Here is a 21,111-nt window from a genome sequence, read left to right on the forward strand (position 1 = left end):
AATGTTACATTTATTGAAGAGATTTTAAAAGGAAAAGATTGTAGTGCAATAAATAAAGTGAAAAATACGTACAACTGGGTTTTTTCCACTGCAAGACCTCTTTGTAGACCACATTAGTGGTTTTCCCCTGAGGTGCTAGGATCACTAGGCTGCTGAGTGAGCTCACTCTGGAGCAGGCCTTTTAGAACTGCCCATGTGAGAAGCAGTCCTCCCTCAAGAAAATTCCTGCCACCTTCAGTGTCTGCCCCTGGGACTTGTTGATCATCATAGCAAAGCAGACCTTGAGAGGGAACTGCGGTCTCTTGAACTCGAAGAGGTTATCTGATGGTATGAGTGGAATGTGTGGTATAAACACTGACTTCCCCCCGAGCACTGCTGGTGAACAATGACATTCTTGTGGAGGGCTTTCACTCGCAGTCTGATGCCATTGCAGAGTTTGGGTGGGCTGAGGTTCTGGAGCAGCATCACTGGAGCCCCCACTTTGAGGAGAAGCTTGTGGACTGAGAAACCAGGAGGGTTGAGCGTGTTGAGGAACTCCACGGGGTAGTGGACCACATCATCCATTTGTACCACTGAGTCCACAGATCTGTACTCCATTTCTGCACCTTCAAGGGAGTTAAGTTGTGTTTCATTAATGATGGCAGCCTTGTTGTTCTTGGGAGTCAGAATGACACGCTTGCACAGCCAGTCCATAGACTTCTCCATGCTAGTGATGATGTTAGGCTATATTGTGGCTGTTAGGACTGCTAGGGTCATCACTACTGTGTCCAGGCCTGCAGCGATGGTCACCTTTTCCTTGGACTTGGGATACTCTTCATCCCCTATTTTTAGTAGGAGTTCAGAGAATTCCCCAGTGGACACCTTGCCTCTCAAGTGGACCCTCATGTTCTTTCTTAGTGAGAGTTTCCTGATGAAGGGCCACAGATACAACACCTTGACACAAACGGTAATCTCGTCAGCTCGAGTTCCCCTTGGGAGTACTGGCAGAAGTACTGCTGGAAGTCTCCAGCCAGCAGCATGGTGACTCTTCACATCACTCTCTCATTGCCTTTGACATCTTTGAGGGTTATGCTCAGTGCCTCAAAACACCCCTTGTGCACCATGGTGCTCCCATCCCAAACAATGAGCTTACAGTTCTACAGCACTTGGGCCATGTTGCTTTGTTTTGAGATGCTGAACAGGGGTGTTTCTGCATGGATGAATTAAGAGGCAGCTTGAAGGTAGCAAAGGATCATATGCGGTGCCTGAATGAGCCTTGACCTTCCATGGAATTGAGCACCTCTCTACTTGTCTTCCAGGATTGCTTTGCTCATAGAGAGAGACTGCCACGCTGTGCACCTCAGGGTGATCTTGCTGATACTTGGTCACTGCTGCTCAGTGCACCGCAGGAGTACAATGTGCATATTTCTTTGCCGCATCTCTAAGTTGCTTCCTCCTTTTAGTGTCAGTGTATCTCGCATGTCTGCCAGGAGGCTTCTTGGTTGCAGTAAAAGGTGATGACTGCAAGAGATGTGAGATGGAGTTGGACTGAAGGAGGGGTGGTGTGGACACTTAAACAGGTTCATGTGAGAGGTTCACATTGAAATGGCCCCTAGAAGGTCGTGCACCATCTCCCCATGAACATTTAAAAACTCAGTTGCCATACTGACTTTTATATAAAATCCTTATTCAGGAGTCTTGTTCCATCTTTCTTCAACTGTCTACAGTTTCCTTAACCTGAGTTCCACAGCTCCTGAACACAGAGTTCCACAGCTGACCAATCAGGGAGGGGGGCTGTGAGCAGGCAGGAGCCTGCCAGCCACACAGGAAAGCCAGGCCTCACAGGGAGAGTGGCAACCCTAGACTGGGAGGTGTATTTTACCTCAGGACACAGTCAATGACTCTGTTTAGAATGTTGGGATGATGACCAATCAGGCCACATATGCAAATGATCTTGAAAGGCTGGCCCAATCAGGGAAGAGCAGCTGAGTTGGCGGGAGGGGAGGAAGCAAGCAGCAGCCTGCCAGCCACACAGGGAAGCTATATCCCTATGGGAAAACCCTTAGGGGGCAAATTTCTTAAAGTCACTTCTTAGTTGTTGTTTACATCATAAAAGGAATGTTCTCCCCAAATTTCATGTTTCTAGGTCCAGGGGTTTGGGCTGGGCGATGATGAGTCAGTCAGGACACTTGTCTTTTTATAGATAGATAGATAGATAGATAGATAGATAGATAGATAGATAGATAGATAGATAGATAGATAGATAGATAGATAGATAGATAGATAGATTTTATACTGTACTGTTTTTGCTACTGTTGCTACTGTTGTTTTAAATTATTCTTGATGTAAATTATATGGAATGTTTTTTTACTTAATGTAATCTGTCCTGGGCCTGCCTCATGGGGAGGGTGGAATAAAAATCTAAAATAAATAAATAAAACTGGAAGGAGTAATTAACCTTTAGAGGCTGTATAGTCCCTCGCATGAGATCTACATAAGATCTACATGTAGGCCTAATTACTGAATTTTTAACATGACATTACTGTCTCCTCTCTCTGAACGCATCTGCTGCATGAGCCCAAGTCGAGATTGGAGCTAGCACTTTACTATAGGTTGAGGAGCTTTTCTAGCTGGATTATTGAAGTTATTCTGAACTGTAACTTTCTTTTGAAGCTTTTTATCCATCAGAGTGACTTTCTGATTATTCAGACTGTTTATGGCATTCATGTAGGCTTTAAGATACAAGCAATATAGAGACACGATTGCACAATCAGATAGACATGGCTTCTATAAGATGTGCTTGGTTGAAGGTTATATTTGTTTCTTGCTTGGTCTGTCAAACATTTACAAAGAATTTGAGCTTTCTAAGAATCCATCCATCCATTTCTTAAATAATACCCTAGGGGTAAGATACAAAGTTGTCCTTTTATGAAGTGATGTCATTGGATCCAACACCACATCTGTCTTCTGTTGTACTCTAAAATATTAGTAACATGTCCATGACCTGTTTATTTTTAGAATGTAAATGTATTATAATTAATAAATAATATCTCACAAGTGATTTATTGAAATACAAAACTGGACATCAAAGCAGATCGCAATGGCTTTTTAAAGATAATTTAAGTGGCTGTATCATTAGATTCTGAGATTTAGCAGATAGAACAGGGTCCCTCCTCCCTGCATTGATGCATGCATTATTATTTTAGAAAAGACAGAAACCTAGTAATGAATACAACTGTTTTTGTAAGATGAATGTTAACTTTTTAAGATCTTTGTAAGCCTGTTATTCCCAGTATTTTCTTGACTTGCTGTTGCTCAGTTTCTGACAGAACTATGAATAATTTATTTGATCATTATATCAGTATTAATGAAAAAATTCATTATATGTGCATCTGTTGTTAGGAACAAGAATTGGTAAAAATTGTTGGAATACATTATGAAGTTGGCCCTCCTACGCTATGTTGTCTTAAGCTTACTCTTATGGATCATGTTACCGGGCAGCTTCAGGACAAATCATTTTCTCTCAAGTATGTATTTTTCCCTACATGTAGTTTTTTTCTTTTAGAGATACTGTAGATAATTTGTGTATACTTGAGGACTAATTGGCCCGAATCTTCTGCCTAGGTATCATGATATGCCAGATGTTATTGACTTCCTTGTATTACGTCAGTTCTACAGTGAAGCACGACAAAGAAACTGGCAGCCCTGTAAGTTTTATTATTTCAAAGTGTGTGGGAAAATACTACTTTTAAATAGTCTGTGGTAATTCAAAATCTTAATGTAAAGGGTTCTTTTTCGGGTTGAAATTGGGGCTTCAACCCCACCTACAGTCAAGCACTTCTGCTACTCAAAAAGCAGAGGCCAAATGCGAACAGCTTACTAACTGAACCAAGGGATGGAAACCAAGTGTGTGGAAATTATGTCTCTATAAACTGACTGAGGCTTATAAACCCCTTTGCAAATGATTGCTGGTACTTTACTGTGTTTGAAATAACAGATCCCTGTATTTTTCAGACTTTTGGCTATGCCAAACTGGATATTAAAATGCATATATTGGAACTCTCAGCCTAATGCCTTGTTATTCCTATAAAGTGCAATTGTAGATACTATCCAGAGGGTAGGATCCTGTTGACTTACGAATGGATCGAAGATTTTTACTACTTACCAATGCCCCTCTTGAAAAACTGCCCTGAAAAACTGGAGGAGACAGTTGAGAAGAGTGTGGGATGCAGTGCTGGAGAGCTTAGTTAGAAATGGAGACTGGCAGAAATCTCTCTGCAGCAGAAAGAGGCAGGATGCAAAAATCCCATTAACTTGTTCCGTTTGTGGTTGGATAGGATCCAACCCATAATCTGCAGTGTATGTGTTGAACCATGAAACTGTATTGTGTGACAGTCTGATATGAAATAGGTGTTCTTATTTTTCATGTTATCTGAACATTTAAAAAGTTGGTTTCAAAGAGTGGTATAACATCAAGTTTTTTTCTTACAGATGATCGCTTTCGTTCAATTATTGATGATGCATGGTGGTTTGGAACTGTGTTGAGCCAAGAGCCATATCAGCCACAATATCCAGACAGCCCTTTTCAGTGTTACAGTGTTAAGTATGTGCATATTTTTATTTTACTTATCAGCAATATTTATGGATAATAATAACAATAACAGTAATAATGCATTATAAAGAACATGAATAAAATGATTATTTAACTACAAAGGAAGGACTAATAACAATAGTCAGTGGTGTTCCAAAGTAGGTATACTTGGATCAGTGAGCATTTAAGTAATCACCTCATAGAACTGGGATGGTTAGTGGAAATATTATTGATTTGACTATTTAATAAACCAGAATGGATCTATATTTCAAAGGCCTTACTTGCTTCAGTTGTTTAATGAAGAACTGAGGGACAAGGAAGAGGAAAAACTTGGCTTTTCCGGATGCTTTTTCTGGTGTTTTACATTGATAGGGAATGTATTAAAAACAGTTTGGGAGGCTCAGGATTTTTTTTAAAAAAAACAGATAGAAGTATCCAAAGGTCATAGGTCACTATTTGACTTCAGTAAAACTTAAACAACTTTGTATGCAGGACTACTGCCTTGATTATCCTTTGTTCAAAGGGTTAAAGGCTTGTGAAGTTTGTCTAAAGCCTTCTATTTAGGGTGAGAGAAATAAAAACTATGGTACCTTTAGGTTTGCATCCTGCATTTACCCTGGTGAATTTTGAAACACACTTTTCTTATAAAAAATAAAAATCTGTATCCAATGAGAGCAAGATTTGAATCCAGTAGCACCTTAAAGACCAACAAGATTCCCAGTGTATAAACTTTTGAGAGTCAAATCTCCCTTCACAAATCTTATACACTGGTCTTGAAAGCTTATACACTGGAAATCTTTTTGGCCTCTTAGATGCTACTAGATTCAAGACTTGTTCTTTTCCTGTAGACCAACACAGCCACCCAACTGAGATTGAATCAAGTTAAGTTCCACTAAATACACTGGTTTGGGTCCCATGGATCCATTCTGCTAATGCTTTCCTTCAGTATAAGACATCTTTTCCTCATGCAAGAGTAAAGGAAACCATGTAGGACAAGATATGTAATTTATAATGGATAATAGTTACTTGGAGAAGTCACTAAACATCATATGACAAATCGTTGAGCCATTGAGAGGATGTAAAATGCTGAACTGTCAGTATGCTAGCCAAAGTCAGAATACTCTCATTCCCGAAGAATTTACAGAATCTCAGGATGCAAAATGAAATGCTTATTACCAAACTGCATGTTTATTTATTTTATTTATGTCATTTATCGTCCGCCTTTCTCACTGAGATTCAAGGCAGATTACATACTGTGAGATTAGTACAATCAGTGTCAAGGATATGGAGGACAATGCAGAAACCTTTATTACTTTGCCTATTGTTAAATTTGTGGAGGATGTGTGAGGAGGAAAAATTCATGTGTAATTCAATTTATAGGTGAGCAAAACATAACCTGTTCATTCTTTGATTTAAATTTGTCCCTCTTTTCTTTAATTCCTGTAGCATCAGCAAACCTTCCTAAAACACTTTAAAAGATTTCTTAAATCTTGTCAATATTAGGGATGACGTTTTATAGTTGATATCTTCATTGTCATCTTCTTTTTCACTTATTTTATTAAATAGATGGGACAATGGTGAAATGGAAAGACTTAGTCCATGGGACATGGAACCAATTCCTGAGAATGGTATGCATAAATCATTCATTAACAGTTTTACTCGAGACAGACTTGCCCAAACTTCCTCCAGTCTGAAGAAGCAGCAGTAGCAAAACTTTTTGCACTATTTAGATAATGTGATTTTTTTCTTAAGTGAAATGTTATTTACACATATCACTACAGTAATTCCTACAGAAAAAAGCTATAAAAGGGTCGCAGTGCATTCTCATAAAAGTCACTCTTGCACAGATCAATATGTGATGTACACTGTCATGGTAACTGGTGGGGAGAAAAGTGGAAGGCAGACAATTCTGAGTGGAAAAAGATCTAAACGTTAAGCAGTCTCTTCACCCAACACCACAGCTTTTCTTTTGTTCAAAATAGCAGCCTGTCAGGGTTGCTTGGGCTTTGTTCATTTGTCTATGTTTGAAAACAATCCATGGAAAGTTACATAAAACTGCATATCTCATCTAAGTTAGGCATATAGTAGAATGCATTGTGTAAAAACTAGGGAAGACTACATTAAAAAAACTGCAACATTGATTAGGTTTGTATTCAAGAATTCACTCTCAGGATACTCTAAATACCCTCTCTGCTTCATTGTATCACTTTACTGAGCATGTACCAGCAAGGTACCTGTTAGTATGTTGCAGAAAAATTAAGCAGTTAAGGAGAAGTCCAGTGACATTTTAAAGACGAGCAAAATTTATCCAAGCATAAACTTTCATGCATCAGAGCTCACTTTATCAGAGGCATGGCATGCACCTCTATAGAAAATGTATTTATACTTAAAAAGTGACAAGCAACAGAGAAGTGGGAATGGAAAGAAAGTTAGAAACAATAACCAACCAAAGAGAATTCAGTCCATTCAGAGTGGATGAGGAACACTTCCAACTGTAGGTAGATAGGCAAAGTAGAATAAACAAAATCCAGGGAAGGTGCATTGTGAATGCCAAGCAGAACTAATTAATATCTTTAAAGACTGGGTCATGCTAAGCTGTTAGCACCTATGGTGAGTGATGAAATTGTCCTGATTAGGCTAGGAATTGACATAGAATTCTTACACCCTTTTCACCAGCATGTTCACTGTGTAATTAATTACAGTTAAGCAAGTTTGACCACAGTAGCTACTCTTACTTTACAAAGAATACTTTTTTATCTACATGCTTTAAATTTTCAAGTGAATTCTCATTTAAAACTGAGCAGGGGAATGGCTGTACTTTGGATGTTATTTGGTTGGTTTACAACTTGCTTCTTTTAAGTAGCTGTACAACTTTCATTGTAGCTGCTGATTCTACACAGTGCTTTAAAAATAACTACATTCTGCAAATATTAGCAGTACTGGAGATACCCTTGCACATCTGCATTTAGAGAATCTACAACAGTGGTACACATTCTGTGGCTGGTAGAGAGCCAGATTGCAATTACTATCAACCAAATGAGCCACATGAGTACTGTGTGCCACCCCACCAAACATGCACGCACAGTAGTATAGGGTATAAATATTTACCTGTAACCTTTTAAATTATCATATTACTTTTGAGCATGTAGGGTTGTCTCTCCCCACCACAGTTGAAGCTTAGCCAGCCTTTGTGTATCTGGAGTGAGGGGAAGGTACTTTTCTCTAGCTATACTCTCTTTTCTGTGGCTGCCTTGCTCTCCTCTTGGCAAGTGCCTGAATGCTGGGATGAGAATGTGGAGGGATGTCAGAGAGGGTGGGCTGTTTACGTCAATCCCTGGCATGAAGCCCACAGATCAGGGAAGCTCACAGCTTTATCCATCTTCCAGTCCTTGTGGTGGCAGCTTTTTCAAGGTGAGAGCCACCTGCAAGTCTCCATGGCCATGCTCATTTTCCTGGAACATGGAGTGGGTGCCACACTGGGGAACTCTACTCCGAAGAGCCACATGTGGCTTCCAAGCAACTGAATGAGTATGGAACTTCAATAAACAAAAATAAAAATGAACAAGCTGGGACTCATGAGAAACTCACTGGAAAATTCTTCACTGCTGCCAAGAGGGAAAGAAGACGGCAGCTTTGAGACAAAGGCATTTACCATAAGCTACCTCCCAACCCAAACACTGCCAGAGATCAATTTGCAGCTCAGGGTGGGGGCCTGGGGCTGGCCGCTTATTCCTGGCCTTTCCAGCTCTAACACAGCTGGCTGTGAGTCCCTGCAGGCTCTGGCCACCCTGCTCTTCACCTCTTGGCACCTAAGAGGAGAAAATGGTGAGGAGGAAGGGGGCATTAGTGGCAGCCCAGACACTGTGGCACTCAACTCCCATTTCCCACTCAACTCTCATTTTCCCTGGTTGCCCTGTTTTTCCCTAGCGGGGGTGGAAGGTGGTGGCTGCCCAAGTATTGTTGATATCCAGCACCCACCTTCCCCAGTTGCCTTTTTTCTGTATCCCTCTACCAAAGCAAGTGTGATCTTTTTTTCACAGCAGCTGCTTGCCTGCTTTCTCTGCTGCATAGGGACAGGTATTTGGAAAGCTTCCTGTCTGCCTTCACCTTACTGCCATCAGCACTCAAACTGAGCATAGTCTGTGCTTATGCAGACAATGCTTCTCCTTGGATTCTTATAAGCCCCATTTTTAAATGTTGGTGATTTTTCTGCAAACCTGGAGGTTCCCCCAAGTCTGTAGAAAAATAATCCTTAACTATCTGGCCTTATTCTCGGGGGCGGGGGGGTTGGATACAGGGGCCATGTTTAGAATTAGATATATGATTATTCCTGAGTGTGTGGCTGATTTTAAAACTTTGTTACGTAAGTGCATAGTTTTGATATCCTAATATCATTTTATTGTTTGTTGTAAATAAGTAGTTGATCAGCCTGAAGAATTAGGAGCTAGTGTTTCTGTGACTGCTGAAGAAATGGCAAAATTATTGTACAAACCTCAAAAAGAAGAGTGGCAGGAAAAATCCCAAAATGAAGAATGTGAACGGATTATTCATGGAATTGATCAACTTCTGACACTTGGTAAGTGTATAAATACCTGATTACTGTCTTTATAAATAGTTCTGTATTTAATAGATTGAAGGTATAAGGTAATAAGCTGCAAGTTTGTTCAGTAATACCTGTTTTTTTAATGGATGAAGTGTTCTTTATATTGAGGTAATATGTAAATCAGAGGGCTAATTTAGCTATTTCAGTTGACTGTAATTACTGTTTTGACAGCTATTTCAGCAGCGTTTGTTGGTCCTGTTGATCTGAATACCTATCCAAAGTACTGTACAGTAGTAGCTTATCCAACAGACCTTTGGACTATTCGGATGAGACTAGTCAACCGATTTTACAGGTTAGTCTGATTTAGTACTAGAGAGAAGAAAGCATGTGTATCTTGCAGAATTTCTGCAACGTTAATCCTCCTGTAAATATTCATATAAATAACCTTTGGAATATCCTTGCAATATGTTTGACATCAGTGCTGCCAGCTCCCTTTATCTTGGATATGCACTAAAGTTACTCATAGTATAATTCTTTTGATTTCAGTGGACTTAGATTGGAGTAAATTCGTAGGATTGTGCTGTAAATGGGGAAAAGTTTAGTTTTTGTGCTCAAATACTGTATGCTTTGTATCTTGCTTCTGGCTTAGTTTGGATTTATCCAAAGACCCTTTTCTTAAGATCTAATTAGCATGTAGAGATTACTCAAATATAATTCCTTGGTTTACCACAGTATCTCAGTGTTTTCATATTTCCAAACAGCTCTTAGTTATCTGAAACATAGAGGGCCTTCTGCCATCAGATTTTGCACTTTCATGGCTGTTGTATGCTAACAAAAGCTCTAAATAGGGTAGTTTCCTGGTGGGTTGGGAGTATAGGGCCACGTCTGTGCTATCTGCAGGTATAAAATATTAAATATTTTACCTGTAATTTAGTATGAAACAGGACAATCTGGGAAAATGGGAGTTGAGTGCCTTGTGTCAGTCGCCGCTTTCTGGAGCTCTCTCAGCCACACCCACCTCACAGGGTGATTGTAGTAGGGATAATAATAGCATACTTTGTAAATCGCTCTGAGTGGGCATTAAGTCATCCTGAAGGGTGATATATAAATTGAACGTTGTTGTTAAATTCAGGGTGGCACATGACTGAAATATAGCTTTTAAGTAAGCCAGAGAGTGAAGGCTGCTAATGTACTTTTGCTTCTGTTCAGCAAGACAGTTGTCTTTTTAAAGAAAATATGAAGAAATGAAAAGTGGCATCTTTTTATTAATTACAAAAATCTCTGTTTTGATTCTGAGGGCTTACTTTTCCATGGTGTTTGTTTCCCATGGCTGTTAAACTATCCTTTTTACTTACTGTTGAATGTAGGAGGCTCTCTGCATTGATTTGGGAAGTAAGGTGTATTGAGAGCAATGCCAGGACCTTTAATGTGCCCAACAGTTCCATCACTAGATCTGCTCAGAAGATCACAGATCAGCTCTTAGAATTCATACGGTAAGAAATATTTCAGGCTGAAATATAAAATGTGGTAATTTGCTGTTTTATAATGGACCTACTACTTGTAATCATGTCTTCTGTTGCTGTTGAGAGTAGCTACAGGTATTAAACACTAACTTGTAAATACGTATGCTTTTTTTTGTTGATGATTGAAGTAACACAAAAAAAGGAATATAACATACTTTTCTCTTCAGTTGCCCTCACTGTGGTGTTGTTCCCAACGAACCATTAGGGGAGCTATGCTCACAGAATGGACCTTCCTCCTGTCACTGGGGTTTGGAGGACATTCTGTAACAGTGCTGGGTATGATATAGTTGTGACTTTGAGCATAACAATTTTTTTTTATTTTCCAGGAATCCTAACTGTACAGATATTTTTGAGCTGTGTGTTGCAACAAACAATGAGGATAGCACTGATGCTGATGATTTGGTAATGACTCTTGTCTGGGCAGTTAACTATTAACTTAATCTTTTTGTTTTTACTGTTTCTGTATCAAAAAATGCACCCCCTTCCCCTTGGTAATAGTAATAGTATGTACTCAGTATTGGAAGTTCACTTACTATGATGCTTTCTGGCATGTAACACTGCATAAATGATGATTTTTTTAATGGGCTTATCTGGTCTGTGTTGCAGGATGATGAAGACACATATATGCCACAAACACCTAGAAAAGTAAGTGAGTGTGTCTTTTCTTTACCTTTTTCCAAGTCTAGATTAACCATATTGTAATAATGCTATTAGAAGAATGTTAAATATTAGCTTATTCAAGTTATATATTTGGGTGGCTTGATAGGTAGTTGCAACTTTTCCTTAATAATAGTCTTTTTGTTTAGAAACATTTTTCTGTTTTTATAGAGATGGTCTTTGAAGAAGACAACCATGGTGAAACCCAGTTATGATGAAAATGGTTGGAAGAAGCAATGTAGAGAACTTATAAACTTAATTTTCCAGTGTGAGGATTCTGAACCATTTAGACAACCTGTTGACCTTGATCAGTATCCTGTAAGTTATTGACCATTAATGTTAGTAATTTTAACATGCTTCAGTTTATAGCTGTGTTTATATAGCGCTTTCAGTTTTCTTTTCACTGTGCGGTAGGTTACACTGAGAGAGTTATTTGTCTTAGGCCACTTCATAAGCTTTATAATTGAGTACGTATTCTCATAAAGGGAATACAGCTATTTTTGTTTCCTAGGCTGGATGTGCCAGCTGGAAAAGATAACTGGGGGATTTGCATCATGATTCTCCTTATTCCAGATAAATCCAGAATAATGACTCTAAAATTACCTATCCACATGTAAACAAGCATTAAAAATGAAAGGAAAAACTTTTCCCACTCTGATAATCTCTAAATACTAAATCTGCTGGGAGGGATACTTAAATCTTGATTTAGGTATCTTGAGTATATGGAGAAAGAATTTCCCTGTAGTCCCAGAAACTAGAAACTTTTGAAAAATGAAGGTGAGATTCGGGGCTGGGAGTGGAGTCTTAACAGGCATCTATCACACAAGTGTGTTTCTTTGGGTTGATTCCTTTCAAACACTTTCACAAAGAATAAAAAGAATGCATGCAATAAAAATGTTTCTCTGAAATTGGGAAATCTAATGGAAATTTTGGAGAGTGGGAGAATTTTTGAGTAGGAGACAGCAAGCTTTAGCTTCCCTTCATCACAGTATCTTTCTTCCATAATAAATCTGGTTTGGCATTCTTAAATAATATTTTTCAGGAGTCATTCACCATAAAGAATAAGAAAAATTAACGTTAGAATTGATTCTCAAGCTGCCATGTTTAATCTTGTCTAATATAGATGTGCTTTTGTTTAATCTTTAGAAAAAAATCATTCTGAATCATTTCTACATTCCTGTCTGAATGTGTTGAAAGGCTTACACTTCCTGGTGGGTTGGGAGTATACTCTTTCAGTGCAAGAGGTCACCCAAAACTATTAAGTATTGGAGTCATTTATTATATGTCCCTTTACGCAGGATTACAGAGAGATCATAGATACACCAATGGACTTGGGCACAGTGAAAGAGACATTAGAAGCTGAAAATTATGATACTCCAATGGAATTATGCAAAGATATCAGATTAATATTTAGCAATGCTAAATCATATACTCCAAACAAAAGATCCAAGGTAATATTTCTATATTGTTTACCATATTAGTCAAACCAACATCTGTTCCAGTTATATAATGGTTAAGAAAACAATTAAAAAACACAGCCTTAAGCTGATGGACTGATGTCATTGCACTACTAGGAGTATGCTATCTCACTAAATAGCCAGATTTATGCTGATCCAGCATAATTCTAGCTATGCTGGATCACATTGGAGAATCCTGACAGGCAACCGCAACAGAAATGGAGGAACAGTGAACAAGAGGGCAGTGGTGTGAAGTGGAGGCAAGTTCCATGCTGCGGCAGGAGAGCAGTGAGAGGCTGGTTGGAGGCAGGAGACAGGAGGTAGAGTGGATTCCCATTCTGCCCCTGCACCCCGCCCAAGCTTCAAAAGAGCACTTCAAACCACTAGTTGCTACCTTTTAAATGCTCCCCCCCCAATGTGTCAGTTTGAAATTCTCTACTTTTACATTGGGGTTCTCTAGTTTGACATTGGCTCCCTTGCTTCACTTTGATTCTGTTGGGCTTTGTTGGTTCAGCCTGCATGGAAGTGAACGTGCATTTGGGACTGGCTTTTTCGCCAAGGGTTGCTTTTGCTTAAGGTTTTCTTTTGTTTGGAAGCCTTGAAAATGTTTCACTTATAAGAAAATAGCAAGTGGCTTGGGGGTAGCTTGTTCAGGGGCCCATAGAATTGAACCTCAAGAGTCCAATCTTCCTGAAACTTTCGGGTCTTTAGTGGACAGGAAGGAGTAGGTTCCCTGAAAATTTGATGAGTTTGGTTAAAAAATGCCCCCCTGACACACACACACACACCCCCGGTGGTTTTCCCCATAGAAAATAATAGCTGGATAAATTCAGGTTTCTCTGATTTAAAGAATCTGACCCAGATTTCAGGGCTACCGTATCCTGTTTTCATGTACTTTTTTCTGTGCAAATATAGTTTACAGTTATTACATTTTATATTATTAAAATGACCAAGCTATAATAAGTATCTGTTATAATAGGAAGAAATGTTATCTTAAATCTTTATAAATAAAAATGAGAAAAATAAAGAGTAAAAATGTGGCTTATTCCCTAATCATCATTTCATGATCGTAATTGTGTCCCCAACAAAACATTTCATGTCTTCTATTGAAATTTTAATTTAATAAGGAAAAGGGGGGAGAAATAATAAGGGAGAAGAAAGTTGGGAAGAGGGAATAGGAAGGGAAGGGAGAGAGAGAAAAAAGAAAATGAAAAGACAAAAAAAGAGAACAAAATCAGTATGCTTCTAAAAGACTAATCTGTTACTAGATTAGACTGAAAAAGTTATTAGACCGAAAAAGTAAAAGAAGGGGGACTTGCTCATTAGCTATGTTTTAATTTCCCAATATGCTCATTCCTCTATGGTTTCTGTTGTCTGAAGAGAGAGAAAAAAAGATAATCCAAGGTCCAAAATCATCATCTTATTTTTATTTGCTGGGAATTATCAGAGATGATACTCCTAAATGATGTTTAATAAAAAAGTGTTTTATATCTTCCTGTTGAAGTATCTACTTGTCGAATCTGCCAGGCTGTTCTTTTTTTTGGTGCATCACACCTGAGCCAAAGCTCCAATTCCATCAATATACGATAAACACCCCTCGCCAAGCAAAAAAATAAGGGGGCAGGAAGGCAGCCATTTATTAGTCCACAGAGAAGATAATCCATAGATACGTGCAATGCAAGAAAATTTATCCAAAAGATAGGAATATAGATTTTTTAAAACCTGCTTCTGATATTTCAGCTCTTTTTAAATAGAAGCCTTCTTTAAAAATGTGGTTGAATTAGGACCATTTCATTAGTTTCTCTGCACTTTTGTATATCTCTTATTAATTAGTTCTCTGTATTTTGTACTTTTATAATGCATACATTTTCAGAAGTTCTCTTACTGGTGGAATCAAACACTGCTGAGAGTCTCTGACCTTGCAAAATAAGTTATAGTTCCAAGGTGAGCCTTTAGCAATGAGCCAAAAAATTACAAGTTTAAAAGAAAAGAGAAAAAATAAAAATAAAAATGGGGTGGTCAGTCTTTGCCAGCAGGAGCCCCTTATTCTCCACTGACTTTGATGTTATCAGAACCCAGGCAGCGCCTGAATAAATCAGCCCCCCCCCCCATGGATTCATTTATCAGTTGGATCTCCCCATAGGGAGAAATGTTAGGCTAGAGGGGTAAATTTCCCCCTCTATACTTACATAGATTTTCTCTGAGTAAGGATAGATTCTCTCTATTCTGGCATGTATGTGCCTTACAGTGAGATTGTCTGGAGCTTGAAAAATGCTCCTATTCAGGTCGCCACTTTCCCCAGAAATTCTGGAAAATTCAGTATTTTTAAAAGAATACCAAACCTGAATTGCACGCCCCTATTGACATCACTTACTACCTGAACTTTTTAACTAGAGCTGCCATGGGCTGAATCTGGAACCTGCATGCTAAGGAGACACTCTACTTCTAAGCCGCATTCCTAAAACTTTATGAACATATAGGTAAGAGTTGTTGGCCAGTTGACACTGGATGGTTGTAGATTTGCACTTAAAAAAAAAACTTCTTCTTTGATTTAAGGAAAACTGTCATGAAGTAAAATTCCGTAACACTTTTTAAGAAGCCTAAAGAATTGTCTTAGATTCTTGCAGCACTTTTTCTTCACTGGGTTTGATTAAAACATTTGGGAAAGGTACGTCTCATGGCCTCTCCCATAGGTTATCTTGTCTTAGATAGCAACTCAAAATAGTTTTTCCCAACTTGCTTAATTCAGTAAATGTGTTAAACAGAAGCAGAGAGGTGCCTGACATACAAGATACACATTTTGAGAAAAATATATGCTCTGTGTTTGCACGTTAAGCCATTGGTATCTCTGTTTAAAATAGTTTTGATTTAAAGTGCTTAATTCTTAATGTGTCTTTCTTAACCTAGATATATAGTATGACATTGAGGTTATCTGCTTTGTTTGAAGAAAAAATAAGAAGAATCATCTCAGACTTTAGAACAGGCCAAAAACACAACAAAAGATTGCAAAGAAGTCAGAAATGCAATAGGGGAGGGCAGAGTCAAAGTAAATCTTCACAACATTCTATCAAAACACTCAGGTAAATTATCCATCAATAGAAGCAATGTAAAAAAACCTGTCAAATTCTTCAGAAAATTGAATTTTCTTTCAGGTTGACAGTTTTTAGCTGGTTGAGTAATATGCTCTTACAATGGAGGGGGACCCCATGAAAAGTTGGTGGGGGCAGTAGAATACATGTTTCTCCCACCCTCAAGCTGTTTGCACTTCTCCTGTTTTTCTCTTTCCCTGTTTGCTCTGATTCTCACTGCCTTTTCTTGTTGGCCTTAGTTCCTCCTTTACCTGCTTTCTGTCCTCCCTCCTGCTTATTTCTTCTGTTTTGAATTGCGCTGATCCCTAGCTGCTGCTTTCTTTCTTGGGTGTCATTCCACCCATGGCTCAATCTCTACAGCCCTTGCTGGCCACCACATCCCCTCGTTCTCTACCAATTATCCCTCTCATTCATTTAATCTCATTTATTGGATTTATTATCTGCTCTCCCCATAAAGGGCTCAGAGCGGATTACTGTAAGGATCTGCCAAGTGACTCTCAAAAAGACTTCACTGCATGAGTTAAAGAACTTTAGTTCAGGATCCTATGCCATCCTTGACAGGAATGGCAATTCTCTACAAGCACAAAGCATATGTAGGATTCTAAGCACGGGCAACTTCCTAAATCCCCACCCCTTGGTTAGCTAAGTTCATGTGAAAGCCTCCAGGCGGGAAAGAGCAGAGCTGATGTAGAAAAAGTCTCAAGGTTGTGAGTGTCTGTGTTAACATCTCTTCCCAGGCTCAAGCAAGAGGAGTAGAGGAGAACATACAGATAACAGTAGAGACAGCCTCTCCCTTGCATACTTTCACATCACAGTCACAAAATAGCATCAGCCTTTAGTTATACCTAGAGTAGAGATGGGCACAAACCCAAATACAAAAAACTTTGTGATGAACTGGGCCGGTTCGTGGTTTATGAACCAGCGGTTCATCAGAGCCCATTTCTGACAAATCACCACAAACTTTAGGCTGGTTCGTTTGGTTCGTTTTTTGGTTCATCGCTGCAGACAGCCTGGCGCTGATCAATCAGTTTCCTTGGCAACAGGGGATGGACTTCCTGCAGACCTTCTGCTGACCCGGAAGTGGCCTTCTGCTGGCCCGGAAATGACAATTTGCTGACCTGGATGTGACGTTTTCACAAACCAAACAAACCGGTTCACGAATCGGGGTGGGTTCATGAAAGTTCATGAAATGTGACGAACTGCATGGTTCGTTTTTTTCTGGTTCGTGCCTATCTCTAACCCAGAGCATCAGAGCATAAATAAACTTTACACAGGGTCTTGTTGAGTGACAATTACAGCATAAATAAATTATGATAAAAACAGCATTAAAAGCATAAAATATAGCAATACATTTGGGCGGTGGCCCAAATTGCTCAACCCCCCCAGCCAAAAACATGAAGTGGGAAGGGGAAGAATATATTAATACTTCAGTGGAAACGGGTGAGGGGCTTTTTCGACACCCCCCCCAGGAGATCAGCAAGGAAGCCTGCCTGTGCCTTAGCCATATGCTTAAAGCAAAATCTCTGTCTTGCAGACCTGGTGAAAAGATAGTAAATCCTGCTGGGCCCGAGTTCCACCAGGTTGGTGCCAGGACCAAAAATGTCATGCGTCCCCACTCAGTATTGTGTTCACCCCGCCGCCACCCCCCAACTCAGTTGATCCTTGTGGTCAGTTTTCTTTATGGGGTCAAGAGACAAAACACTCAAAGTTGGAAAGTGAATCCGCATTTCCAGGATAGCAGTGCCACCACCAGCCTCTTTGACTAATGCTCAACTTGTGACCAAAAGGCAAATCTTAAGTCCTGCCAGGTGTTAGCACTGCAAAGTAGAACGATCTGCAGACTTAGTTCCACAAAACAATTACTCATGTAGTTATGGCAAATAGGCCAAGGTGCTGGATTCAGACTCAAGCATCGGAAACCCAAATAATTCCACAGAAATATAGTTAATAAAGTTTATTAAAAGAAGTGCAGAAAAATACACATTATAAAGTGTGCAAAACAGGAGAAGAAAATAATAACCAACTACATAACCTAATAATACTGTAAAGGCTTTCAGTCCTAAACCAGATGTTACCTTTCAGCTAGAGCACAAAAGTCCAGGCAAAATTTCAGAGTCCAGAGAACGAGGGCAAGATGGCGTGTGGTAACAGACTATTCCAACAAAAATCAACTATTCCAACAAAAATAACATCCAGGAACAAAGGTCTGATCCCTAACTGGGGTCTGATTCTGGGAAGTATCCTGGAATGAAGGCTCAAGCTTTAAGGCTACTTGTCTGCAGTGTGCCTGACCAGCTTGACCAATCGGTTAGGGTGAAGGGCTCAACCTTTGATGGCATGCCTCTGCAGCTGGCATGTCTGCACAAGGTGGAGCTAATCATTCCACTCCCAGAGTGCTATGCCTTAATGAGATGGATCATGGGTGCGAAAACTCCCTTCTGTCTTCTGTCCTTGAAGCTGTCTGATCTGTGCCCGTGACTTGTTCCATCTCACTCTCTTATCTATTTGGGAACTTGCAGGGTCATCTTAGCAGCACTTTCCCAGAGAAAAGGCTGTCTTTGCTTCTAACTAGACTGAAAAGCCTGAACCAGTGTATAAATAGGTCAAGGAACAGACTAGGCTGTTCAGGATTACTAGGTAACCTGATAATGACAACCCTGCTTTTGCAGCATACTCCTGTGAGGTCTTGGTAGGCAATGTTTGTTTAAGTTGTTGAAGTTCTTAACTACACCTGCTTTCCCCGCCCTGCCCAAAGTCTTCAGATTTTTCTGCATAGTTGAGGGTTCCCCTGGGTTTGCAGAAACAGCTCCTGTATACTTTTATGGCTCCACTTTGGAGTTTCTGATCCACACACTAGGAGCCGAATTCAAATTTAAAAATATAGTGAAATAACTTCTATTCACAACCATCATAAATGGGTAGTTGAAAGGTGAAGATATGGAAAGTCTGTGGATTGTAAGTTTTAACAGTTTCTGTCCAGTATTATCTTCTAACAGTTTTAGATACATTAAAACATTGAGAGATGATCTAGTTAATCTTCTGTTAATCTGGTTAATCTAAGTGGCTGATAAAATATGTATGGACATATATGTTATTCTATTTATTCAAGTTGCTTATACACATTTTAATGGCAATATGAATATTTTATTTCTGTTCTTCATAATAAACAGTTTCAGTTTAAAGAAACTGGTTAAAAATATCTTATTAACCTTTCACATATATTGTTCATGTAACAAGGAATTGTGCAGAAAGTGATTTGTTCCTTAAACTGGGATTTTACAATAAGCAGACACTGCATATTCAGAAGTGCAATTTAAAGAAGACCTCTGTTTAGCAGTGGAAGAAGAAGTAGAAGTGTGTGATAGGTAGGAATCAATTAGGTGCCTATTCAAAAGGCAAAACGAGCAGTATCAGAGTGAGTGCTGCCGGCTGACTTCACCATAATTGATCACCATAGCCACCCTGTGATATAAGCTGAGAAATAGCAATTGGCCCAAGACATCCTAGTCACTTTCCTGGCCTAGACGGTATTTGAACCCCGGTCTTTCTACTCCAAGTATCTATCCACTACCCATGGATGGCTCCCATGAATACCAGTAATGGTATGAATCTGTTTTAACTGTCTTGAAGAGAGTCATACTTTCATAGCTTCTAATATTTATGCTGCATATACAGTACTGTATCTTCAATTTTGTTTCCCTACTTTACTGGCAAACTGGACCATTCTTACTTAAATATGTATAGGTGTGGGCCTGTGCGAATGCGTGCTATGCGAACATGTTTTTTTACAATATTAATAACTCACTATGTCCAAGTTGCTTTTCTGCTTTCCTTCTTTGAGGAGACTAATTTTAATAAAACTCTAAGTTTCCTAGATTTAATAGAAGCAAGTGCTTGATCCAGAGCATAGTTTTTAAGGATCAATGAAGGCATGCATATCCAGAGATGTAAAACGGTGCAACCCTATATTATGGTTAATAAGCCCAGATTTCTTCATGAAGAAACACACTAGTAAACCATATTATGCAAATAAAACTATAACATGTTATGCCCTCACTTTACATTGAACATTGTTCTGCTCTTTACAAACAACTAAAATTAAGAGTATGTGACTCATGAAAGTATGAGGGTTTGGGTAGAAGAATAAAATGATAAATAATAAAATTAAATATATCACAGACTTTTAAAACAGGAGTTTTGGAATATGTGCATTTTGTATAAATGGAAAGCTTTTAAACAGCATTTTGTGCTAACTCTGTCTTAAAAATTTACTCTTATTGGCACAATTTTTTAATCAAGCTTGAAACATGCAGTTAATATATACAAAGGGGCACATTACTCTGCTAAAACATGTCATAGTAATTTTTATTAAATATATCCATACATGGATTGCAAGAATGTTTTCATTTTGTGTTGTCAAGAAATACAAAGCAGAAGCAAGGTAAATCACAGCCAAGAAGCCAGTCTGAGGCAGAAGACTCTTCTAACCAACATACTTCAAGCAGAGCATTGTGTGTTACAAGCCATAAAATTAATGCTAGTAGCTCCAGCCACAGCATTCCTGGTATATCTTCTGATTCTACCTCTGTGTTGTCTTTTGGGAAAAATGGACGAACAAGAAGTACAGCCAAAGTGCACAGTTCCACATTGTCATCAGGTAAGTAACCTGCTTTGAAGAACTTGGTAAAGGAAACTGTTAACTCCTATGTCTAGCAGTTAATATTACTGGGTTCAAGCATTATTTTTATCTTTGTATGTCCTATGGAACAAACCAAATCTTCCATTTAAAACTCTATCTCAAGATACCAGGTTTGCATAAATGCATTTTTCTTGACTAAATTTCTAGCATGCTTTTTTTTAAAGCTGTGGCAGTTTTCAGTATTAATCCTACAATCAGCTTACACTAAATTCTGCTATTAATAACAAAATACGTAATTCCCTGCTGTTTTCAACATTCTGTACTTAAGGAGCATATTCAGTGCTCAGTGCTAGGGTTTTACGCTTTATTTTCTTTTGGTTAACTTACAAAGTCAAATTTTCTGCTTTTGTGGGGAGTTCAAAGTAGGCAACAATCCCTGCCTTGTGTGCGGATGGCTTAGTTTTGCTGTTTGATTGTCATGAAGGACAGCTGCTTTTACTATTAGGATCCAGTCCTTATCACCTTCTATGCTGGTGCAAGAGGTGTGATCTTGCCTGTTCCCTTAATGTAGTCCTATTTTACATGGCATTGTCCACATGGATTCCACAGTCCACGGCATCTCTTTTTTGGAGG

The 21,111-nt window shown here is 39.0% G+C and overlaps 1 protein-coding gene across 5 annotated transcripts in view; it reads left to right on the top strand.

Moving 5' to 3' along the window:
* BRWD1 (bromodomain and WD repeat domain containing 1) overlaps window positions 1-21,111 on the top strand; it is a 106,670-nt gene that overhangs the window by 76,522 nt on the left and 9,037 nt on the right. For 2 of the 5 annotated variants that reach the window (XM_054973143.1, XM_054973144.1), the window contains exons 26-38: window positions 3,382-3,506; window positions 3,604-3,686; window positions 4,471-4,582; window positions 6,137-6,198; window positions 8,988-9,146; window positions 9,345-9,465; window positions 10,481-10,606; window positions 10,963-11,038; window positions 11,243-11,281; window positions 11,465-11,611; window positions 12,592-12,744; window positions 15,658-15,830; window positions 20,261-20,496. In XM_054973143.1, the coding sequence (XP_054829118.1) occupies window positions 3,382-3,506; window positions 3,604-3,686; window positions 4,471-4,582; window positions 6,137-6,198; window positions 8,988-9,146; window positions 9,345-9,465; window positions 10,481-10,606; window positions 10,963-11,038; window positions 11,243-11,281; window positions 11,465-11,611; window positions 12,592-12,744; window positions 15,658-15,830; window positions 20,261-20,496 (1,612 nt within the window). Of the gene's footprint in view, window positions 1-3,381; window positions 3,507-3,603; window positions 3,687-4,470; window positions 4,583-6,136; window positions 6,199-8,987; window positions 9,147-9,344; window positions 9,466-10,480; window positions 10,607-10,962; window positions 11,039-11,242; window positions 11,282-11,464; window positions 11,612-12,591; window positions 12,745-15,657; window positions 15,831-20,260; window positions 20,497-21,111 lie in introns of those variants that run through there. The other 3 variants (XM_054973145.1, XM_054973146.1, XM_054973147.1) reach the window with 2 other exon arrangements.

This window comes from Eublepharis macularius, chromosome 3 (genome assembly GCF_028583425.1).
Source record: "Eublepharis macularius isolate TG4126 chromosome 3, MPM_Emac_v1.0, whole genome shotgun sequence".
NCBI classification, from domain to species: domain Eukaryota; kingdom Metazoa; phylum Chordata; class Lepidosauria; order Squamata; family Eublepharidae; genus Eublepharis; species Eublepharis macularius.